Source organism: Urocampus carinirostris, chromosome 8 (genome assembly GCF_059441175.1).
Source record: "Urocampus carinirostris isolate Australia breed hairy pipefish chromosome 8, RoL_Ucar_1.0, whole genome shotgun sequence".
Taxonomy (NCBI): domain Eukaryota; kingdom Metazoa; phylum Chordata; class Actinopteri; order Syngnathiformes; family Syngnathidae; genus Urocampus; species Urocampus carinirostris.
The window spans coordinates 213803-239539 of record NC_142356.1 but is presented as its reverse complement, the minus strand read 5'-3'; the positions used below and the strand labels follow the sequence as shown (position 1 = coordinate 239539).

The window sequence follows — 25737 nt, the reverse complement described above, 5'->3', positions numbered from 1 at the left end:
AGTCACATGACTCTCTGATGTAACGATATTTTTGGAGAGGACGACATTCAAGGAGAAGAAGAGTAAGTAGAACTCTTTAAGCAACCTTTTTTCAATGCTTCATTGATTAGGAAAAGCATAACACGTTCACCCCGTTACTCTTATTCGTAATGGGAACCAATATTTTCATCTTATTTTGATCATATGGCATAGCTGTCAACCTGAACAGTTTTGCCGTACAAAGTAGGTGGGGGTGGGGGGGGGGATTTTTTAAGGGTTATTGTTCCGTCTTCTTTATTCATTATCCATTATCCGTTATCGGTCAGTTCGGCTGCAAAGCCTAGGAGCCGGGACTCTTACTCTCAGCCAAAGGGCCAGGCTAAGGTCCTAGCCTTAAAGCCTCGCTGCGGTCATTGCGAATGCACCGTTCCCGGAGGTACTGCAATACCGGGCCGATGCGTGGAGTGGACAGAGCGAGCTCTTATTCCATCTCGGATTGCAAAAATCAATTTATTGACACTATCGCCAACTCAAAATACTTGACCACCAGTGATGTTTATTATGCATTTTAAGACGTGTACGACGTACGAGAACATCTGTACGGAAAAAGGCAAATTTATCAACGATGGGTACCGTCCGGTATACACCGACGATCACCGAACGGCAAATCGATCGAGTCAAACCGGTTGGCCGCGGTAGCCTCTATCTCTGTATCGTTCTTTTTTCGTTGCAAATGAAGCGAGCGGCTTGATGTTACTGTGCGCGATCGTCTGCCGCCTGGGGATTTCCCATCATGCATCATTAAGAAAAAAATCATAATTGTATTTTGTACGGGAAAATACGAGAGTTTGTACGGGCATGGAGCCGTGGAGGTTGACAGGTATGTAATGGGAACCAATATTTTGATGTTATTTTGATAATATGGTTAATAAACATGTTTGACAGTAATCCTCGTGCATTAGCTTCTTTTTCATCACATGAATAGTAATGGTTAACCAGCATAAATGACACCCCCTAGGGGACACAGAGTGACAGGGTCAATGTGAGATTGACATTTTGGTCTTTTACACATGTACCGGTATGTATTATCAAAGGATTATGTACTTCCAAAAAGATCTTTCGAAATGGTATACATGTATTTGTTAGGGAACGGCAGGATCGTCTACAGCTGAGAAGCAAAGGATTCGTGATGCTTTATCTTAATAAAGAGAGAAAAGTAGAGAAAGGACAGAGAGAGAGAGAAAGAAAAAGGAAAGTGTCTGATCTCCGTGAAAGAGGACAGAAAGCGCAGGAAAAGAAATGGACAGTTGTGAAGTCAGAAATGTGACAGTATTCTATCCTGAGCTGGACCAATACGCGTCTCTTTTAGTTTGAGAGTCTCTCTTACAGATCCATTCAATCATTTTTGGAGTGAAGGTGACCGCCCAAAATGGCACCCAATAGAAAGAATGACCCGAGGAAGAAAAACCTCTCGTAGGCGTCAAAATTCAGACGTGGACTTTGGAAAAGGGTAAAAGTCTCATTTCTCACAAAAAACAAAATACATTCTCACAAACACAGTCGAAGGCGGCACAAAAGGAGCGGCACCGCGTGAACAAAGTCCATCCAAAGTTTTTTTTCTGCACTTTTTCACAACAACAATCTCCAATAAATACAACGGGCCAACCCAGCGATCCCTTATTCCCCCCTTCCAAGGCAACAAATGAACGCTTTGTGCTTTGATTCTTTGACCGGCGCAGCGATCGGCCGTGACCGCGCCGCTGGATGTGCTCGCTACTCCGCTTTTCTCATTTTTTTAAAGAACTTTTGCCCTTTCGTAGGATCCTGGGTCACAGTATCGAGTGCGGTTAAAGTGCTTTCCTGACGTTTTGTGATCAGCTCCCTTTTAATGTCAATCTGGAAATGTTTTTCTACTCGTCATTGCGCATCCCCCAAAAATCGTCAGATCTCGGTTGCAAATTCGGTGTAAAAAGCGAGTCAATACTAGAGGTCGACCGATTATCGGGCAGGCCGATTATCGACGCGGATATTTGGGAATTCGACGGATATCGGTATGGACATTTTACGCGGGCCGATGATTTAGGCTCGGATGCAGCCGAGCCTCTCTCTCCATCTCTTTTCTCCCTCTGGCTCGGACGCCAGTCGCCTTCCGATTGTATAAGCGTCCCGGGGCGGAGCCACAGAAGCCGTAGGAATAACGTGAGAGCGGAGTAAATAGAGGAAGCCCTGCTAACTACTGTGATGTTCAAAAGTCTGTGGTAGAAAAGAGTGCGTGTGATGAGAAGATAGCGTAAACCGCGTTGTTAACTTGTTTTCAGGAAGCACGTTCAGGTGGAGACCGATATATCTGCTCTTATCATAACACGAGTTTGTCAATCGAGCGTGTGTGTTTGTGATTAAGAAAGAGCATAGAAAGAACACTAAAGTGGAAGGCAGAGCGATGAGCTATTACCATAACATAAGGTCGACAATCCGGCTCTAAAACAAGAGTGCCCGCCCTTTTCAGATCGCCAGCTCCGTTGAGATTTCGATGCCCTTTTATTTTAAGTTAATGCAAGTCATGTTGGTAGTATTGACATTTTTATTTCTTTATTGTAAAACAAAAAACATAATCAGGGAGCTATTTAAGTTTTGATGTACCTTTTTTACCAGATAATACGAAGCCTTTCTTTCCCCTGCATTGTTATTTTTTTGATTTAAGAGAAAAATGGTTATGCTAGTTGTTGTGAAATTCGAATTGGTTTACTGTAAAAGGTTTCAGAAAGCTATGAAAGTTTTATTTGAATTTTGAACAAATACCTTTAGTCTCGATATTAAAAATGCGCCGATTTACCTTTACCGCAAATAAATATCGTTAATCGGCCTCCTCTGAATAATGAGAATCGTTATCGGCCCTGAAAAACCCTTATCGGTCGATCCTTAGTCAATACTGGCGTCGTTGGAATAGCGAACACTGCTTCGTGCGATTCCCTCGTTCTTCCTTTCGTTCCCTGCTGCATCGGCTCTATCCGTTATCCGTAACGATTTTCCCTTACGATTAACGAACAATGATATGGCACCATCGGGTTTTTTCTGGAAATAAAAGAACCGCAGAGTGTTTGGCAGTCTACGTGTTACAGGCTAAGAAAAGAAAAACAATAATAACACTCAAAGGTCTTAAAACGTATTGATAGTTTTCTCATCTAGTCCTCAAGGCACTTCATGACAATTTGTTGCTTTTGCCCGTCATTCTTTTTCTGGAGTGCGCTTAACACAGCTTCAGGTCCGTTCCTTCTCTCGGTGACTGGCGAAATCCTTCCGGGACTGGCAAAGAGGCCTGGAGTGGTAGCAGCAAGACCCGGGGGGAAAAAAAATGAAAAAAATGAAAAAAATGAAATGTGTTTCTCATTAAAAAGTGCAAGAAACCCCTTCTTGTTAGGACCAGGAACTTTCTCTTGAGGACCGGGTGCTTCCTTGCGACAACCAGGAACTTTCTCACGAGGGAGAGTTACTTGCTCATGAGGACAAAGTACGAGGATGAGGTACTTTCCCACAAGGACGAGATACTTTCTAACGAGTGAGAGATACTTCCTCATGAGGATGAGTTTTTTTCTCGTGAGCACCAGGTACCTTCTCGCCATGACCAGGAACGGACCAAGAATGTCTCACGAGGACCAGGAACCTTTCTTTCCCAAATAAGAAACATATTTCATTTTTTTCCCTTTGTTTGAGAAATCAGAGACGAGCGTAAAACTCCTCGTCGAGTCTCGTTAGCTCATCTGCGTCCTCGCTCACGGAAACCTTTGGACCTTCCGAGGAGGTTCCTAGGAAGTCTTTGGTGGAAGTTCCCCCAGCTGGGGGCCAAGGGTCCCTATATCCCTCCTCGGACGGACGGGAGACGGTTTTGGGTACGGACGGAGCCAGGGGGGCGGCCTCAAAGGATCCGCCGAGGCGGTCCTGGTCCTGACCCGTATAGTCCCCGCTTTTCGGGAAGAGGAAGGTCCTCATTTGTCCTTTTCCCTTCACGTCGACAGTGCCTCGGTAGTCGAACTCCAAGCCCATGGCGCCCAGGACGGCGTGGCTCTCCTCGCTGACCTGGACCCGACACTCCACGCCGGTGGAGTCCATCCGGCTGGCGATGTTGACGGTGTCCCCCCAGATGTCGTAGAGCAGCTTGGTGGTGCCGATGACCCCGGCCGTCAGGGGCCCGTGGTTGAAGCCGATGCGCAGCTTGAAGCCGAAGCCCAGCATGTTCTTGTTGAAGTCGTCCAGGACGCCCATCATCTCCAAAGAGAAGTCGAAGAGCGCCCTCAGGTGGGCGTAGGGCGAGTCCTCCTCGTTCTCGGCCGGCTGTCGGACGTTGAGGCCGGACGCCGCCATGTAGGTGGCGCCGATGGTCTTGATTTTTTCCACGCTTTTGAATTGGGGTTTGCGCAGGAGCTCGTCGAAATCTCCGATCAGCTCGTTGAGGACGCGGTAGCACTCTTTCCCGCCCTCGTAGCTCTCCTCGTAAAACTCGCTGAAGTTGACGATGCTGGCGAAGATCACGCCCACGCTCTCGTGGTTCTTGGAGTAGCTCTGAGTCACCTGGGGACCATACGGACAGAAAGTATCAGCGCTTTGCACTTACGAGCATTCTATTCTACCGAAGTCGACGACGACCGGTTTCTATTCTCAAAGCGTTTTCGAGAACCTTGAGCTGGTCGGCCACGTGGATGGGGATGATGTTGCCGAGCAACCACTCGGCCTGGTCCCGCATGGTCTGGATTTTGGATCGGTGCTTGTCGGCCTCCACGTTGCCGTGGTAATGCAAACGGTAGCTGACCTCGAACTCGCGGTTCAGGAACCAGACCAGGAGCAGGAGAAGGAAGAAGGCCAGAACCGCTTCCGGTACCAGAAGATCGTGCGGTCTCGGAGAAGGATGGGGATGGTTTTGTGACCTGACGGAAACAGCGATGGAAGAAATATTGCGTTCGTTTTCAATAAAACGCTGCGGATAGAAGCAAAAGCACATGCTTTGTCTCGTGCATTTGTGTTTAGGTTAAGAACTGTATCATTGATGATTATCTTCTGCATTTTTTTCCCACTGTTCCTTCTCTAGCCACTCATGTTAGCCACTCGATTGCAGGCTATGGCTCGCCGCCGGCTGCTAATGCTATCGTTACCTGCTCCGTCTTTGTCCTTTCGTGTCACGCAAGCGAATGTTGCCGAGTTCTTTTAGGCATCGTTCTTGCGTCTTTAGCCATTCGTATTAGCCACTCTGTCGCAAGCTACGGCTTACCGCTAGCAGCTATTGTTATTGTTAGCTGCTCCTGCGTCCTCCTTCAGTGTCGCACCTTCCGCAGCTGGACACCGAAGCCAACGTTGCAGAGTTTCTTCAGGCATATAATGCTGTTTCCCCGGTTTCCTTTTCTAGCCACTCAAGTCACTTGGCTGCCATTAGCTACTATTGTGACTGTTAGCTTCATCTGCTCTGTCCTTCTCAGACAAATTCATTTCAATACATTCATTACACCGCATCATCACCGGACAGAAGACCAGCGTCAGCGAAAGACCGCTATCGCAGTCTTGTTCCACGGACAGACTGAGGAGATCATTTCTTCCTCGCGCCACGAGGCTCTTTAACTCCACACGGGGGAGTCAAAGCCCATATTAAACCCTACCCCCACATTTGCATATTACCCTATTTTCATTACAGTGTGTATTTTTCACAAAACTATTTAAATGCTCTTTATTAACACGTTATATTGGGTATTCTTGTATTCTATACCTTTTATTTTATTTTTTAACACAAGTGTGAATTTCCCTACAGGGATGAATAAAGTATCTATCTATCTATCTTCTCATGCAAGCAAACGTCAGCGAGTTCCATGTTTCAGGCATCGGCCCCTTTTTTCCACTGTTTCCTTCTCTGGCCACTCATTTAGGCCACTTGGCTGCAGGCACTGGCTCACCACTAGCAGCTATTGCTATTAGCTTAGTGTAAATAAAGCTTCTTCCACTAGCTAGTTAAGTTAGCTACTTGAACCAGCTGTGATAGTAAATCCAGCTATTGGCTCATTTCAGCTTCTCCGGGTAATCACAGATATGGCGTTTATCAATACGGACGAGGCTACTAGTAGAGGCTTATAGTCCGATGTTTGACAAAGTACTCGTTGAAAAAAATAAAAGACAAACGTGAGCATAAACTGCCAAAAACGTAGCGCACGGTACGGCCGAGGACGCGTCGGCGAGCTCGACAGCGTGTCATTAGCGAGAAAAGTGACATTTAACGGCCATTACCGCTTCAGCACGCGATAAGGACGGAGGGCGCCGCGCTAAAAGCCAGTCAAAGGCCACCTTACGAAAACTATAAAAAGCCCCCCCACCCCGGAAATGTCACTCATCCGTCGTAAGCCTCCGGTTACCACGGCGATGCCGACCGCTAACTCATTATTACCCGAGAGGAAAGTCTCGCCGATCGCACCTTCGTGCTCGCTTTTAAAGATAACTTTTGTCGGATGTCACGGTTGCCGTGGCGCCCAATCGGCCCCGCTCATATACACCAGCTCAAACTCCGTTTTTTCCTGTGTTTTTGCTCCCGTTTTGCCCCGGCCACGATCCGTTTGCTTTGACCGCTTCCTCGTTCCGAGCGATCTACTCCCGCGACCGACGATCCCCGGATCGAGCGCGCGCTCCTTTCTCTTCTCCCCGATAAACTGCGAGTAACGTTACGCGAGTGGGTTCTGCTTCCTGTCCCGGTCCTGATATCGGATCGCTTTTACCTGTGCGAGGGGCTGTAGAGCAAAAGCAAGACGGCGACGCCGGTGGCGGTGGCCAAGACGGAACGCATCCAAAAACTCAGCTGGCAAAAGTTACAGAACTGGATGATGGCGATGATGGCGGCGCAGCACAAGAACATTGTCAGCTAGAATCAAAAGAAATTCACACATTTCATTCATTTCAACTCCACTTTAATCACAAGCTTCATTGCCAAGCCCCTCCGCCGTATACCTTTTTTGTCTCGTCCCAAACTGAGATAAAGTCACGTGGAAAAAAAAAACCCACCGTTACTTGTCCTTGGCCGAATTCAAGAATGAAAGAAAAATAAATCCATCCCCTAGAACCCTTTTATCTTGTTGATTTTGATGAGGAAAAAAGTCACTATCTTGCTGCTAGCACATACGTTGTGCTATGTTGAGCCGTTCCTCTCTATCTACAATCTTTTAACCATTCTGGACAGGCGGCCCCTTATCAGGGTTTCTTCGTTTTCCTCAGGTTGAGTTTTTCCTTGCCCTCATATAGGTTTTAGATCAGGGGATGCTGTCATCATAGTCTGGTTTGCAATAGTCTGTGGTTTGTGCAGCCCTCTCAGACTCCAAATAAACATGACTTGACTTTAAAAATAATAATCATTTTATTTGAGTCCTTTTTAGAGTGTCATATGAAAAACAGAGTTGGTTTCTGAATTTCAATGACGAGTGTCTTTGCCAAGTTCCTTTGTACACGTTTTTTTTTTTTTTTTTTCCAAAAAGAAGGCAAAACACTACTATTGCCCCAGAAATGAATTCGATGTATTTTTCATTTTGATATCGTCACTTTCCATCTCAACCTGAAGAATAAGTCTCCGAGCCAAGCCCCTCGGCCATTTGCCTCGTACAGTTTTAGAATAATAAAGCCTTTCTCGGAGCTTACCTGGAGCGGTAGCTGAACGCCGCAGGTCAGATGGGACAAGACGGAGACGGCCGGCAAGGAAACCAACACGGCGCCGATCGCGTGACGGGCGGCCCAACCCGATACCGCCAGGAGCAGAGAACGGGTACAGTCCGTCACCTCCTCCGGGTAGAAGGCCATGCTGCGATACCGTCCGACAAATACGATTAGTGATTCATCTCATCGATAAGTCCCGCGCAAAACCGATAAAATCGCTAAATAATCTGGTGTGCAATGTTTTATCACGATTGTGAAATCATATATCATTAAAAAAATGAAAAAATCGAGAAGCCGTTTGGGAGCCAAAAGAGCCGGTTTTCTAAATAGAGCTGTCCTCCTGGGTGCGAGCGGTAGGAGGCGGCGGCGTTTCACAATGCCATATTGACAAACCACCAGAGCAGAAATGCCATACGCTTTATTTTTTATTTTTCTCCATTTAATGTGCGCTTTGCAGTCAGACCGGAAATGGCAACAATTTCAGGCATTTTTGAAGCAAAATAAAAGGATTTCCCTGACCGTAAAAGCACAACATTAAAATTCAAGCCTTTTCCAGAATTTCAAGCACCCGTATGAACCCCGGATACAGGTTGATTCAAAAATATCATATCGGTGCGCATAAAAGTCAATTTTACGACTCATAATAGATTTATCGAGCGAAATTCGAGGCAATGACCGCTCATCAAAGTCAAATTGAAAGAAAACAGGGTTAGTAAGAAGGTTAGAACTTCTCATCTAACACCTAAACCAAGTAAGAGTATTTCTTTGACCATCATTTATGTTAAACGTCGTCTATTGTCTTGTCCGTTGTTCATAAAAAGCATCTATTTATCTTTGTGCTATTTGAAGGAAAATGATGAAACCTGACCCGGTGAGGAACCTTTGAAGAAAAAGTGAAAGAACGTAGAAGATCTCACCGTACGGAGAGCACCAGGGAGGCCAGCTCCAAGAGTCCGGCCAGGGGGGCCACGGCCACGGAGGCCGAAGACGGAGGTCCGACCGAGTCGGGGCTCACCGGGGCCGGCAAAAAACAGGCCAGGGTGAGGGCCAAGAAGATGAAACAGCTGAGGAGGACGTCCAGGAAGGAGCTGAAGGTGCAGCTGGCGAAGGTTTGTTCTTGGACCTGATTTTGCACCTGGAGGAGAAGAACCGCATGAGTATTTTTCAGAAGAGAAATCGGGAACAGGAATGTGGGTTGCTGGGGCATGGATTTAGTAGGCCGTCCAAAGAGGTCAAACCTCAAACTCTTATGAGCAAACAAAAATGATTCCGACTGTAACGTCCCAAAAGTGAAAAACAAACATCTTTTGCCGTGCTACTACTTCTATAAAAGGCAAATATATTCCATTTAGGTATCTAAAAGCTTACAGTGTCATTTTTCTAAAAAGCAAAGCTCTCCGGTGCCACGCACATCCAAAATTGGGACGAAGTAGAGAGGAGACAAAACATAGCCGTGACACTCGTTCTTTAGGAAATCAAATATCTTATCATAAGAAACGTATATCCACAGACTCACATTTCAAAGAGGTAGAGAGGAGACACGACCAAGTTGCGCTACTACTTCCTTAGAATACAAATTCTAATAAGGAACATACACGCTCGGAATATTTCTTACAAGCAAAGTTCTTCGGATCCTCACGCATACTACAGCCAGGTATGGAGGAGACACGCCCAAGTCGTATTTCGACATCCTATTTAAGCGTGATCGGTGGCCGCGCAATGTTTTAGTTTTACCTCGTCCTTGTAGCTGCTGCGATAGGCCGTCTCCAGGGGGCGATCTAGAAAGTTGAGGCTGATCTTGTTGATGGGCGGTTTGAAAAAGTAATCCTTCATCAGACTGGGAAAAAGGGAGGAAAAACAACTCAATGGATTGAAAAATAGCATAAATGTCACGTGCTAGTTGCTAATGCTAATACATGGTACTTTTTAGAGTACCAGGTTCGATGACTTTCATGACTCAAGGAAACCATATCAGTCTTTGATGTCAACCATTCTTTATGGGAATAGCTCAACCGGGGGCAACCTACGGTCCGCGGGCCTTTTACGGCACTCGGGCTTTTTAATCGGACCGGTGGACAAAAAGTGATTTTTGGTGCACCTCTTGTCCCATTGTGACACCCTCCTCCATAAAAATATCTTTTTCAGAGGACGCTGTTTACATTCAAATAACAATGGAATGGAATTTTTAGTCGCTGTGCATTTTTCTGTATTTGCAATTTGAGTCGTCGTGTATTTATTTTTGTATCTGGAGATTTTCAATGCAGCTTATCAAATGATGTGCCGCATTGGCCCCGCTCACGGAAACCGGCTGAAACTTGTGGACAGATTGCTCCCTGTGGCGACTGAAACTCTGTCCCGCGAGTCGCCTCATGTCGGAGCGTCTGCTAAATTCTGCTTTGAGACGTCAAGCCCTGCTCTTGTTTTGCCAAGCCCCGCGAATATCTGTTTTTTGCCCGTGTTTTTGCTCCTGTTTTGTTCTCGCCCCGATCCGTTTGGTTTTGACCACTCGCGCGTTCCGATGGAGTGTGCGCTCTTTTCTCTTCTCCCCATTAGACCGAGTAACGTTACGCGAGTGGGTTCTGCTTCCTGTTCCGGTCCTGACACTCTGTCTTTTATCAAGGAAAAGAGAGGGCTGTCATTTCGGGGGGTGCCGGTTCCGTCTCACCTGTCTTCTCTGATAACGTCGACGAAATGCGCGTCGCTCTTCTCTCGGATGTTGTCGTCTCGCAGCCGGATGAGCGCCGAGTGCTCCATGCCGCTCCCGGCGCCCAGCGCGGCGCTCTTCTTCTTCTCTTTTTCCTGCAGGATTTCGCAAAGCGAGCTCTGGCTGACCCGGGCCGGGTCGTCGGGCGGAGGGCCCAGGAGCCCGTTGGCCGTCCGGAGGAACTGCCGACGTAGATAAGAAGGGTGAGAACGGGAAGGTCGGGACGGGGACGGTCCGAGGGCGGGAGGCACCTTGACGCCGCCGCTCCGCCGCCGCTCCCGCCTTCCGTTGGAGACGGACGCTTCGTCGCGCCCGTCGGAAGTCGTCTCCGGGCGGGACGCGCCTGGATGCTGGAGAAGGTCAGGTCTTATCAATCGCTCGCCTTTTCTTTTTATTATTGATTCATTTCTTTGGGTTTTTTTCTCAGTCATGTATGATGCGTTTTTAGATTTTTTTTTGAATCATTTTATATTATTGACTTATGTCTTTACCTTTTCTTTATTTTTTTTATTTTTTTTTACTATGAGATTTTCTTTTGTATTTTGATATTTTATTTAATTATTTTGGATTATTTTTTCAATTGTATCTTCTCATCTCATCTCATCAGCTGCACCGCTTATCCTCAGTAGGGTCGCGGGGATGCTGGAGCCCATCCCAGCAATCATCGGGCAGTGGGCAGGGGACACCCCGGACTGGTTGCCAGCTGATCGCAGGGCACACGGGGACAGACAATTCACTCATTCACACCTAGGGTCAATTTGGACCGGCCAATTCACCTGAAATGCATGTTTTTGGAATGTGGGAGGAAACCGGAGTGCCCGGAGGAAACCCGCGCCAGCACGGGGAGAACATACAAACTCCGCACAGTAAGGCCGGGAGCTGGATTTGAACCCACTCAGGAGGTTCCCACGACCTCAGAACTGCGCCGCCGTGCTGCCCTAATTGTATCTTTTTAATATTATTTTTCTTATTATTGTATTGGTTTATTGAAATTCATTTTTTTATTTTTATTTTTTTAAATAGTATAATTCTATGTCATCGATTTCATAAATGGATTTTTATTCTATTCATGAATTTTTAATTTAAAAGTTTCTTTTTTTCTTTTGTATTCACATTTTTTAATCAATTTACTTTTCCATTTGTTTTTAGTTTGAATTGAATTTGAAATTTAGATTTTTTTTTTAATTATTTGTACTTGCTTATTTCTAACTTGGTTCTTTGTACTTTTTTGTGCCTTTTTTAATTTAATGTTATGATTTGTCTTATTTCACATGTTTATTTTTGTAATAGTATTATTTTTTTGCATTTAACTTTAATGTATTCCATTGAAATATTTCTATTCGTCATTATATTTCAACTGTATTTATTTCATTTAATTGAACATTTCACTTTTTGATCAGTTTTTCCTGTTGTATTTTCTTGTTTTTTTTCAACTCCATATATTTTTTGCGTTATTAAGTTGTTTGCTATTTATGTATGTATGTCAATTTGAGGAGAAACAATATTTTTGAATAAATAAATTCATGAATTATTTGTTGCAGTCAAGATCCTAAGGCCACGAGGATTCAACTTCAGGCTGCAAGCACCCCCCCCACCCGCTTAAGGAGACAGTTTCCACGGCAACCTACCCCCGCCGCATCCGGCGCTCGGTCGGCCGACGCGTCGTCTCCGGCGCTCGGGAAATTTTCCGAGTCGCCGGCTCGCCGAGGACGATCGCGCTCCGGGTCGTGTCCGGACTTCTTTCCGGAGATCAGGTAGGTTTTTATCCCTGAGGGGGAGTTGAAAAGACTTTTTCAAAACTGTCACTCTGTGGACGCTTCATCTAAAAAACAATCGGGAAATACGCGAACGGTGGAAACTTCTATCAGTCTGTCCAATTATTCTCTAGAACAGGGGCGACAAACTCATTTGGCTCGGGACCGCATGCTAGGAAAAAGAAAATCTCACGGGGGCCAGGAGAGGGAGAGAAAAAGATGGGGGAGCAAGTGAGAGAACAGAAAAAGAGGACAGAAAAGAAGAGAAAACAATAAAGAGCAGACAGAGAGAAAGAAGAGAGGGAGAACAAATAGAAAGAGACAAAAAGAGAGAGTGCGAGAGAAAAAGACAAGACAGAGAAAGAAAAGAGAGACAGAACAGAAAGAGAGAGAAAGAGGAAAAGAAGAGAGAGTTATTGAAAAAAGGGGTGGGAATAAGACGAGAGAGAGAAGAGAAAGAGAGCGAAATGCACCTCCCCACTTCCGGTTGCACTTACGCAGCCCCAAACCATGACATTCTCAACACCTTCCTTGCTTTTAGGAACGACACATACGCGTTTGTGCTTCCCACCTGGTTGCCGCCACGCACGCTTCGCACCATCTGAGCCAAATCAATTTCTATTTGTCTCATCAGACCACAAGATGGCTATGGCCTTTCTTGACAGACTGCTTTACATTGTGTCAATGTAATGTTTCTCCAGTGATGTTTTATTATTATGATGACATCTCAGCACTTTTGTGACATTTTGCGTATATAGAGTATTTATAGCGCATAGGAGTATTGAAACGCGGAAGGGATAACGGCGTGGAGAGGAAGAGCGTCGGGAAGGTGGCATATTTGACATTCTAAGGCAATTTCATCGACCGCTCCCTCGGAAACCACCGCAAAAAATCCCGTCTCCAATCGGTCGTTACCCTCTTTTTTGCCTCGTCGGGATATTGAGTTTCTGCCGCTGATGTTTTGGATCTCGTCACTGGTTCGGAAGACCGATACCCCGAGAAAAACCTCAAATGGCAACAAAACGGACTTCAATCCCATACCTCGGCAACGCATTTCTTTTTTTCGTATTTTTTGAAGAAATAAATATCCATTGGGAAATGTTATTTCTCATTTTATATTAAAGTCAATTTCAAGTCAATAATTCAAGCACATTCATATCTTAGTGACATTGAATTATTTTTGGGACATTTCATTTTATTTCTTGAATGTCATTTTATTGGACTTTTATTTGAAATTCTTTAAATCTTTTTTGGTATTCTATTTTTTCATTTTTTTCCCCCATTTGTATCAAAATACATGTTTTTAATATGATTTAAATGTCAACACTGTTTTATGAAAAAGATATTTTGAAAGTAGAATGGGCCAGCAAGGACGAGAACGGCACCAAAACAACTTTTTATTTTTGAGTTGTACTCATTATTTTTCTTTTTGTCTGGCGAGCCAGATGAAAATACCTAGCTGCCCTGTGTGTCCCGTGAGCCGTAGTGTGCTCACCCGTGCTTTACGTAAGCGATGGAAAATACATTGAGAAAGTCAAAAAAGTTGATTATTTTCAAATCTTTCTGAATAAATAGCACGCGTTTTCCACATCGATATCTGCGACTTATAGTCCAGTCCGGTTTGCATATCTTGTTTATTTTTTTGTATAGAGGTTCGGTTCATAGTTCAGGAAATACAGTAGATCCTCTAAAAATGGAAGAGAGGTTCACAAAGGGACACCGGGGACAAAACGACAGTTATTATTTGTAGTACTTTTTCAAACCTTTTGTTTCATGGGCCAAATTCAAAAGCCTAGCGGGCCGTATGTGGCCCGCAGGCCGTCGTTTGGCCAGCCCTGGTTTATACCGACAAACGCGGATCAAATGGAGTCCAAAACGAATCCTTATCGCATTTACCTCGGCTCAAATTTAGCCCCCGAAAAGTCGTCTTTTCGCCATCTCGGGAAAAAGTCTTTTTCATCTTTCTGACTGAGCGAAAACGTTTTTGGGACGGCAAATATTTTCTTTTTGGTCTTTGTTGTCGCGAAATGAAATTATGTACGAAACTGCTAAAATATATAGCTTGTGACAAGAGACGGGTAGAGCAGCCTAATCATTCACTCAAGTATTGTTACTTCAGGATAATAGGACTCAAGTGGAAGTCAAAAGTAGTCATCCAAATAATGACTTGAGTTAAGGTAAAAATAGTACTCTGTGAAAAAAATACTGAAGCACTGAGTCACTGCAGCAAGGTCTTTTTATTAAAAAAGACAACCATTCACTCAGATCATCAAAGACCATCTTATCAACAATAACTTACAAGTCTGTGTACTCAGACAATTTGTTTATGTACATAAGGCGACAGCTATATACACTGTGCATATAGTACAGTAAAAAAAAAAAAACGTTCTAAACCTGCTCACAAGTGCCAACTGGTGGTTGTCTAGGTCGCTGGTCAACTCTAAATAAAAGAAAGGAGGTCTCTGATTGGAACTACTTACGCGGAGGGGATTTAAGTAACGGCTTCAATGTAGCCTAATGTGGCTTTTTTGAAAATCGACTCAAATGAAAATAAAACGTATCGTGATTTAAAGTTACTCATAGAAGTACAACATATCCCTTCTATTTCTTTATTACCCGGAGTGTCGTGTCTCATCTCGTCGCATACCGCGTTTCGCGACGTGGATAACGATGTCGAACCAGAGCCCGTTTTAAAACGAAGGAAGGCGGAAAAGAGGGGACGTAGAGGAAGCGTAACGGCGGCGTGAAATTCCGCAGGCACACCAGAAAATCATAAACAGTGCGAACACGCACCTCACCAAAAAAAACACCATTCTAGCGCACACGCGCTAACTTGGAGCTAGCGCGCGTTAAAGGGTCGCGCTTTCTGCAAAAACCTTTTCAAATTCTTTCAAAAGGAGGACGAGCATTTCCCGGCTCCAATTATTCTTATCGATTTGATGTGCGTCTTTATCCTATTTCCAATCATTGAGCTTCAGTCGACAAAAAAGGCCGACTTGATGGATAGATGCCTTTTCTTTGTCGAGAATAACGACGAGCGCCACAAGACATCACATCGATATCGCAGAAAATCAATCACCTTTGCTATCATTAAATTCCTACAACGAGATCGCATAGATAGATGTCTAGATAGATGTCTTGATAGATAGATGAATAGATGTCTGGATAGATGGATAGGGAAATTCCCACTTCCAGCAGTGCCCTTGTGTTGAAAAATAAAATCATAAAATAAAGATATAGAAAATACCCAATATTAGGTGTCGATATAAAGTATTTAGATAGTGCTGCGGAAAATACACACTGCCATAAAAATATATAAGGGTAATATGCAAATGTGGGGGTGGGGTTTCAAAGTGGGCTTTTACTCCCCCCGGGTGGAATTAAAGAGCCTCATGGCATGAGGGAGAAATGGATCTCCTCAGTCTGATTACGCTTGCACTCCGGTTGAAAAAAAAAAGAAATATATACATGCACCGGTTCACGGTGCAGCCCTCGTGAACGCTACGATTGAAAAACCTTTGACGATACAGAAATAAATCAAGTATGCACGTCATCCGATATTCTTCCGCTTCATTCTGTTTTGGAATCGGGTCAAGAGCATCAAAAGTAAAAACTGCACTTCGCCGGGATGTTGCACTCAAAAACCGGGGTATTGCACTTAGAACGGGGACATTGCACTTTCACCACTGCGGTTTAGTGCGTTTTAGGAAAAAGCAAAGTCCGGCCCGAGGGCCGGTGGTGGCCCGTGATCGCATTTCTAAGGTCCTGCAGTCTCTGTCGTGAAAAGGTGGCCTGCCGGTCATCTTGACCACAGGATAAAATCCATTTCTACCAAAAACATTGAATATTATAGTATGGGGTAAGGTTACTCAATAGTCTGTCCTTCCAGTGCCTGGTTCACATTACCAAGAGGTAGAAGGGAGACGCGGCCGAGTTTTGCTACTCTTTCCTCGGACAATCCAAATATATTCTAACGGGGAACACAAATGCTGCCAATCTTTGTGAAAAGTTGCGTCAATTCTAATTTGGGGTCAGGTGACTCATAAGTCTGTTTCTCCAGGGCCTCATGCACATCAGAGAGAGGTAGAGAGGAGACACAACCAAGTTGTGCAATTACTTAAAGAAAAAATATATATTTTAATGTAGAACATGAATGATTCAAATATTTCTAATAAGCCCTGTTGGTTTATTGAATATTCTAATTTAGGGTCAGGTGACTCATAAGTCTGTTCCTCAGTGCCTCATGCACATCAGAGAGAGGTAGAGAGGAGACACAACCAAGTTGTGCAATTACTTAAAGAAAAAATATATATTTTAATGTAGAACATGAATGATTCAAATATTTCTAATAAGCCCTGTTGGTTTATTGAATATTCTAATTTAGGGTCAGGTGACTCATAAGTCTGTTCCTCAGTGCCTCATGCACATCAGAGAGAGGTAGAGAGGAGACACAACCAAGTTGTGCAATTACTTAAAGAAAAAATATATATTTTAATGTAGAACATGAATGATTCAAATATTTCTAATAAGCCCTGTTGGTTTATTGAATATTCTAATTTAGGGTCAGGTGACTCATAAGTCTGTTCCTCAGTGCCTCATGCACATCAGAGAGAGGTAGAGAGGAGAAACAACCAAGTTGTGCAATTACTTATAGAATTTTTTTTTTTTTTTAATGAAGAACATGAATGATTCAAATATTTCTAACAAGCGCTGTCAGTTGATTGAATATTATAGCTTGGCTCAAAGTGACTCACCGTCCACTCTTTTTTTAGATACGTGGCCATTTTTGGTTCTATAGCTTTCAGCCCGATAAGGTAAAAATGGCACTTTTAATCATTTGGTTTCTGGAGGCTTTTAGTTAAAAAAACACATTTGTTTTAAATGGTAGGCAACTCTCACGCGACCTCGACTTCTAACTCTTTGTCCCAAGATTTATGACCCCCTGGCCATATCCAGCAGACTTTTTTTTCCACTTTCATCTCGCAGCCCAGAGTAAACAGTTCCAAAAATAGAATTCTTTTTTTTTCTGGGACTCTCACAAGGGTCGGAGCCGACGCGCCGCTCCCGTATCTCGCCGTAACTTCATCTCCGGACGGCGTCCTTCATCGTCTCACGCCGTCTATCTTTATCCGCTCTCCTTTTTCATGTCTTCCCTTCAACCTTCCCCCTTCCCCCTTGGCCCTTTCTCTTTTTTTCTAGCTTTTGACTTCTTGAGAAGCGACTCTGGTGCAATGGCAGATCCATATTTGGACACGCTAAAGGAACCGTGGGACGAGACGCTCACGTGATACCCATTGGATTACACTCCCGTCTGTCTCTCTCTCTCTCTCCATCTTTTTCTGGATTTATCTTTTTATTTAATACATTCTATTTTTTCTCTTTCTTTGTGTCTTTTTCTCTGAGTGTCTTCCTTTTTCCTCTAACTCTTTCTCTCTCTCTCACTCAATTTCTATCTCTTTTTCTCCATCCGTCTCTTTCTTTCCCTTTGCCCCTCTCTATTTATTTCTCTAGCTGTATCTTTTGCAGTATCAGTTCTTTATTTCCCTTTCTTCTGTGTCTTTGACTTTCTTTATCTCAAACTCTTTCCTTCTCTCTACCTTGCTTTCTCTCTCGCTCTCTCTCTTTCTTTCTCTCTCGCTCTCTCCTTTACCTCTAACTTTTTCTCTCTCTATCTCTACCTTTATCTCTCTTAACCTCCATCTCTGTATTTTTCTCTAACTTTATCTTTTACTGTATCTATCCTTTTCTGCATTTCTTTCTCATTTTACCGTGTCTCTCTTTGTCTTTCTTAACCTCTCTTTCCTTCTCTTTACCTGTCTTTCAACTCCCAACCTCTATTGTTTTCTTTCTCTCTCTCTCTGTCATTCTCTTTGGTTACCTCTAACTTTTTCTGCTCACCTAATGACTGAGCGAGGGGCTGGGAATCCCCTCCTCTGAATCAATCTCCCAAAAAGAGTCAGAAATGACTCTAGCCACCTCCCACTAGGAGGATATGGCTGTGGTATATATATATATATATATATATATATATATATAGTTACTTTGTCTTCCGCTGTGATTGTTTGAAAGAGCTTTATAAATAAAGTTTTGTTCAGTTCACGACAAACTACACGAGGAAATACACAAAAATAAATACTAGAAAAAATAAAAGACTAAATGTACGAATAAATAATTTGCATTTAGGTCGAATATGTAGGTATTAGGTGATTTATTTTGTGTTTATTTTCATATGCCATGTATTTGTCGGTGTTTATTTATTCATACACTTATCACAGCGTGTATTTTGTCATTGATTTTGTCTTGTATCTTTGTCGTGTATTTTGTCGTGTATTTTGAGGTTTCTTTTCTCACGTATGTTGTCATGTATTTTAAAGAGTATTTAGCCACAACAAAATATGATTCAAATAAAGGGGCGGGGAAAACTTGCTGAGCTTCTATTGGTTGATCCGTGTCGTTGCCAATTCGTTTATCACTCGTGTTTGAAAGAAATCGATCCCAGGAAAGCACATTTTTTCACTTTTGTAGTGACTAAACTACTCAAGTGCATTTGACAATTTCTACTTGGCCAGTTATCTCAGGTTGTGAGAGTTTTATCCATTTTACACCCCAGGGTTAAAGGCACTTTATATCGTCGCACTGTTTACTTTTGTTATGTGAGAATACTTAAAGTGCAGTAACATATGTCTACTTGCGCAGTTGTCAGACTCGAGATTGTGATTTAATCTATGAAGGGAAATTTATAGATTGCCGGTTGGCTTTTGTCGCTGTGAACAGAATACTCAAGGTACAGTAGGCTATGTCTACTTGACCAGTTGTCTCAGGTTGCGGGAGTCGGATTGAATTTAAGAAACTCACTTTATATTGTTTACCGCTCCTCCATTAGCGAGTGCCTCTCACATTCCTACGCGGGAGCACGTTCGAACGAGCTTTGGAAAGCTTTCGTTTTCCGGCAAGAACGTGGAGAGGCGGCCCTCCGACACGCATGAGAAGCGTCCGAGAGGACGAGCGCGCCGTCTCGCGTGAGACATTAAGCGTCCTCTCGAGACAACCGGGAAATAGAAAATCCCCGAGCGCCCCAAGATAGACTGTGGGAACTCCACGGGAAAAGCTTGCCGGCTCCAGATATCGGATCCGTTCTCCCTTTTTCCCAGCGGTGACACACGACCGAAACACGGCCTGTTTGACAACTACGCCTCGGAATCCTAAAATTCGAACCGGCCGTTTTCGAAGCAGCCGATTTAGGACACACTATCCGACTCCAGGAGCCTCCATTCCACCCAAATGACAAAAATGGCCACTTCTCAAAGAAGAGGATTGTGCCGTTTCAAGCAGAGATGGTCGAACGTATTCAGCTTTTTTCCCCCAAAAAACAAAATAACCGGCAAAACCAAAATGACTTCCAGTACTGTATATGGTCAAATATAGACCTAGATCTCCTATGAGACACCCATTAAAACTGCTTAAGAATAGCCACATACTAAAAAATTATTCTGAAGCATGTAAGGAAATAAAACCAACAAAATCACAATAGAAATCGATGTGCTCCCTCACCAACGCACCAGTGTGAATTTCTCTACGGGGATGAATAAAGTATCTATCCATCTATTAGTCAACTGAACAGGAAAAAGAGATCAAGGAGAGCATGATCGCCATCTACATTTAAAGCGACAGTGTGTCATATTTAGTGCCTCCTAGTGGTAAAATAAACTAAAAAAAAAAAAAAAAAGAACTTTGATTGATATCTGGATATGAAGCAAACATACCTTAACTATCATACCAATGATAGTTTTCATTAAGAAATCATAGGTGGATACATTTGTATTTGTTTTACATAGTGGAATCCTAAGGTCTACCCAATGTCTTTTCTGGCAAGTTGCTGCTACGCTGTGCTCTGTGGCAGTGGTTTTTGTTTGCATTGGATAACACTGTGCCATTTAGTGGTCAAATATTACACACAGGGGCTCTAAAGAGTATCATTGACCCTATGTTTTTTTTCTTTTTCTGCGTTTTTTTTCAAAGCAAAAGCTCACGGTCCACTGAAGAGGTGTCCGCGACCCACTTTTGGGTCCCTACCCACCCGTTGAAAAATCCTGATTTTGAAATAGCCGTGGCAATAAGAACATCAGAACAAAACAGAATCTTGCCTTTGTAAAAGCCGCAATAATTGAAAGGCACAGTGCCCGTGCAACTGTACTGTGGAGAATACTGCCATATTGCGACAAAAACGTGTCTTTTTGTATTGTCATTGGTGTACCATACCAAATTACATTTGCTTGTTATCGTTGCTCGAGGATTAAAGGAAACTCCGGCAACTTGACAATGACTCCAATGTAGAAATATAGGTTGGCCTGGCGAGGGATGGGCGCCACCAGGCTCTACTTGCCCAAGACACACCTTAGGAAATGGTGCCCCATCACCCGTGTGGGATTCTACCAAACAACCACCAGAGTTTTTGATAGATCATTTCAACTGCTGTTTAATTCAGATGCATGACCTGAGGACTTGATTTGAGGATGGAAAAACTTGAAATTTCAACAAATAGATTCAATTGTTTTTTTTTGTGTGTGTGATTGACAACAACGTAGTGGATATTTTTGACAGCTAGCAGTTAGAATTAGTCCGCAGCTAAGTGACTAACATAAACGGCCGGAGAAGGGGGATGACCTCATATGCGGTCCCTTCTCAAGGTTTCTTTATTTTCCTCATGTAGAGGTTTTTGAGTTTTCCCTTGCCCTCATGTCGGTTTTAGATCAGGGGATGCTGTCATAATCGTCTGTTGTTTGCAATAGTCTGTGGTCTGTGCGGCCCTTTGAGACTATCCCTTGTCAAGGTTTCTTTATTTTCCTTATGCTGAAGTTTTTGAGTTTTTCCTTTCCCCGAGGTCGGTTTTAGGTCTTATAATAGTCTGTGGTCTGTGCAGTCGTTTGTGATAAAGGCGTCACAAATAAACAAGACTTGACTTAAAAAAAAAGTCTAAGACGTCTGAATCCTGACCAGCAAGTTAGATAACGTACTCGTGCGTTCGAAACGCAGGCACTACACCGGAACCGTTTGACAGTAAGCGAATCCGGACTCACCCTTCAGCTTCTCCGCCACGCTCTCTCCGGCTCGCTCCACCACTCGCCCGTCCTCCTGCCGGTAGCGCTCGTCCAGGAAGCGGGCGGTGGCTTCCGACAGGTGGACCTTGCCCGCCACGCCCAGCTGCTCCATCAAGTTTGCCAAGTTGACGTCGTTGGACCACACGTCGAACTTGAAGCGCTTCATGCCCAGGATCCCGCACAGGACGGTTCCGGTATGGACGCCGACCCGCATGCTCACCGTCTCGCCGGTCTCCTGGCGGAACTGCTCGATGGCCCGGATCATCCCCAAGCCCATCTCCACGCAGCAGAAGGCGTGGTCGGAACGAGGTTCCGGGCAACCCGCCACGCAGTAGTAACAGTCGCCTAGCGTGCTGATCTTCTCGCAACCCGTTTGTTCGCACAGACGGTCGAAGCGTCCGAACAGATCGTTCAGGAGACCCACCAGGGCCGGGGCCGATTTATTGGCCGACATTTTGGTGAAGCCCACGATATCGGCGAAAAGAATGCTCACGGGTTCCATCCGTTTCATGTTGAAAGGGCGGAATATGATCTGCCCTCTCGGGATGGACGTCTTCTTACGTTTGTGGTTGTTATGCGGATAGTTCTTGGGAGCGGCCGAGTTTTGGGACGGCGAACCGCCGACACCCCCCCCCTGCGCTCAGCGACACACCCGATGCCGAACAAGCGCCGGCGGAGTAGCGTTTCCCGGAGACGTCGTTCCCGCCGACCTCGTCGTCCCCCTGCTTCATCAGCTCGTCCGCCACCCGTCGAGGCATGACCGAGTGGATCATGCGCTCCTTCAAGGCCTTCTCCACGCCCAGGTCTTTCCCGTGCATGATGGCCTGGCCCACTTTGAGGAAGGTGCTGCGGGAACGCACCTCGGACATGATGAATAAGTGGATGCCGATGACGTGGACGCACAGGTGAAGCAGCGCTTTGGCCGGTCCGAGCCAATGGAGGGTGTCCCTTTCCCAACCGGAGCTCCGCGCCGTCCCCCTTTCGGAGGGATCCGAACTAGCGCGGAGCAACGGCAACCAACCTAAGGCCTCGAATAATATCGAGTACAGGAACCCCAGCATGACCGAGGCGTACAGTCGCACGTGTAGAACGCTGTATAACAATAAGAGGACTTCGATGCACAAGGAGAAGGTAGCCACCGGGGACATACAAGGGGAAAGGTCGGATAGGTCCGAAGCGTTTTCTCGGTGAAGCCGATCCAGCTCGGTATAACTCGCCGTCTGTATCTGCGGGGCCAAAGTCACGGCAAAAGTAACGGCGATCAGAAGCAAGGAGGTTTGGTTGTACAGTTGGGAGTAGTATTCCGTTAAGGTAAACAAGAAGAGGACTACTAAGAGGATCAGAAAAGAGACCGTCGGAACCAGGAAGGTCACCGGGAGGCAACGGTCCCGATTGGCGCCGAAGTAAACGCCCCACAGCAGAGCCGACACCGCCAGGTAGAAAAGGACGTAGCGGAATCGCCGTTGCGTTTGGGGGAAGCACCTCTCCTGGCACGCCTCCTCTAAAACCGGGGAGTCGAACTTGGGGTCCCAGCACTGGGCGGCGGAGCGCTCGAACAGGGGAGGCGCCTTCCTGAGCGAGGCGGCGGCCGGTCCGGAGTCCGCCGAGCTGCAGCTGGAGGAAATGCTGTATTTATGTTGGTTGCTTTTACTCCGATCCTCCCGACTTCTGCCGGAACCGGAACCCACGGCGGAGTGGACGGGCTGGTGCTGGATTCGTACAGTCACGTCGCCGTCCCCGTCGGGATTGACGCTGACGTGGGTGGCGTGCATAAGGAGCTGCCGGTGTTGTTGCAGCGTCGCCATATTGAGTTAAATATTAATAGCGTGGGACGCCGCTCAGGCAATTAGACGTGTTGCGTGGGCGCTCACATGTGGCGCAACCGGGACGGAAGGGCGAGGGGGGAGGGAGCGCCGCGAGGGAGGGAGCGCCGAGGTGTCGTCGCCGGAATGATCACGCTTAGAGAACTGAGCAGACATCTTTACAAAAGCCGGCATGATCGGTCTCACCGGAGAAGCCGTTCCAGCCCGGTTTGGGGACTCCCTGGTTTCGTATCATGGCTCCAGTTCACAGCAAAGTCTTCATCAGTCGGACGTTCTCCGGCGTGCTTCGTGCATGGTTGCGATCCAGATGTACTAAACCTCAGTCTCCACCGACTGACCCGACTTTTTGAGAAGTTCCGATAACGTGACCTTCTGCAGACACCGAACGTCAATAGGTCTTGCTGGAGCATGCACTCCACCAGCAAATCCAGCCTCTGATAATTTGCCCTTTAGCTCGGTTCGGTTGCTGCTTAAAACTCTACCAGCAGTACTAGTCTTGTGAAAAGTTCCATCAACATGACCTTCTGCAGACGTACAGAACATTTAACAGTGCCTGACAAACGGCACCTTAGCTTGGTCCGGTAGCTTCTTACTACTCCACTTGCAGAACCAGTCTGAAAATTGTGACCAGATCTTGGTCCGGTCGCTCCTTACAACTTCACCGGCAGAACCTTCCTCGAGAAAAGTTCCATCAACGTGAACTTCTGCAGAAAAATATCCCAAAATAATCAATTGTGTTTGAAATGTTCAAATATCAGACAGTTGGCACCTTAGCTTGGTGTAGTACCTGCTTAGAACTCCACCGGCAGATCCAGCCTCCGACAATCGGCACCTGGAAGCTTTGTAGAACTTCACCGGCAGAAAGTCTGTAGAATAGTTCCAACAATGGGATCTTCTGTAGACGAATATCCAAGAAAATTGAGGCGGGCTTGAAATATACAGAACTCTCCGACAAACGGCTCTTTAGCGAGGTCCAGTAGCCTCTTAAACTCCACCGGCAGAACCAGCTTTATGAAGAGTTCTGACAACGGGATCTCATTCGGACAAATATCCAAAAATAAGGAAGTTCGAGATCGACAGAACTCCTTTCTCCGACGAATGAAACCTTAGCTCGGTCCGGTATCACCTTAATACTCTACCCGCAGAACCGACACGGGGAAAGTTCCGACAACTCGATCTTCTCCGGAAAAACATTCGAGCGTATCGAGTCGGGTTTCAGATTCCAAATCCACTTACGGTCTCGGATCATCGACACCTTCGCTCGGTTCGGTACTGGCTTAGAACCGGCAGGACCGGCACGGGGGAAGTTCAGAGGTGATCTTCTGCAGACATTTCTCCAGGAATAATAAGCCAGGCTTGTTCTGGAGGCGACGTTATCTCCCGCATTCCGTCTCGAACGCCATCCCGCACGACCTCGGATCTCCTAAACCTTCCGGAGCCCGATCCGTGAGCAGAATCCGAGGCCCGTCAGGGGCCAGGCGAGGCCTGTTCCCACAGAACCAGCCCCGTCCTTTCCTGAACTCCCACTCCAAATCTCCTCGGTGGGCCCGCTCACCCCCCTTCCACCTTCCAAAGAGGCTTGGCGGAGGTATGCGCTATTCCAGGAGTCCCCAAATCAAAAAATAGCCAAGCCCTGGTCCGAATGAGCGCGTCCGGGTCTCGGTTGAGGGGGGCAGGTTTTGTTTTTCTGCCTGCAACTTGTTGCGAGCGACAGTTTGGGTCACAATCCAGGCGCTTCTATAAATAGACCCGATCGAATGGCTTTCGTTTTTTGCACTAGAACAATTTTTGGAAGAGTTTCCTGCGCGTATCCAGCGGCGTCGGATTCCAGAGAGGTGTGGTGCGGCTAAAAATGGAAAGCTTTCAATTCCTAAAAAAAAAAAAGAAAAAAAAAGAGAAAAAAAAAAAAAGAGGCAGTCGTCTCAGGAAAAAAAGTTTTTCCCCCCCTCGGCTGGATTTCCTGCGTTTGGAGTGCGCTTATTTTTCAGCTCGATTTCCTCCTTTTCGTAAGAGAACCAAAAAATGAGAGTAAATCCCGGTGGAAAAAAAATCCAGGGAGTTCTTATCGGAACCAGAACTCTTCGGGTTCTGGACGGTGTCGTGCGCGCGCTTCACGTGCGCGCGCACAGGCTTGCGCGAGTGCGTGGTTCCGCCGCTCGTTGCCAGTCTTGGGCCTTTTCCCCCCCGAACTCCGGCGAAGGTTCCGTCGGCCCGCTTTTGGGTTTTATCAAGAAGATCCTAACGGGGGGAGCTGCCACCATCTTCGGAAATCCTCCCCCAGCTGTTGTGTTGTGGCGGGAGCAGCCTGGAAAGCGCCATGGCGTCACACCAGAATACTACTTCCGGTGAGGACAACCACAATAAAACGCTGGTTATCACTTGTGCGAAGAATAACGAATACGGTAGACCCCCGGGATATGACATGAATATATTCTGAGGTGAACGTCGTTGCTTTAAAACAGACGATAGAAACTCATACTAGCAAGCTAATACGTTTTAAACCCCTGGTACCTCAGACAAAAATAACAAAATAATACATAATAAGTACTAAGAATAAGTAATATACACTTGTATATGAATAATTATAAACGACCATACATGTAAAGTAAAAACTACATTTTACTTACCTCAGATGAGGCTTTACGTGGTCCAGTGGAGTAGCAGGTGGATGCGGAGGGGGCGGACGAGACGGAGAAAAACGATTAAAAGAC

At 45.5% G+C, this 25737-nt stretch overlaps 1 protein-coding gene and 1 pseudogene across 1 annotated transcript; both read right to left on the bottom strand.

Moving 5' to 3' along the window:
- Positions 1 to 393: 393 nt before the first annotated feature.
- On the bottom strand, positions 394 to 533 carry LOC148360385 (U2 spliceosomal RNA; annotated as a pseudogene).
- Positions 534 to 3349: 2816 nt separating this feature from the next.
- On the bottom strand, positions 3350 to 23008 carry adcy9a (adenylate cyclase 9a). The gene is given in 11 exon segments (XM_088341198.1): positions 3350 to 4545; positions 4652 to 4898; positions 6723 to 6865; positions 7633 to 7792; positions 8565 to 8782; positions 9382 to 9484; positions 10313 to 10533; positions 10603 to 10701; positions 11980 to 12119; positions 21183 to 21837; positions 21839 to 23008. Coding segments are annotated over 11 exon segments (4008 nt in total). The 3' UTR covers positions 3350 to 3693.
- Between the last annotated feature and the right edge of the window lie 2729 nt (positions 23009 to 25737).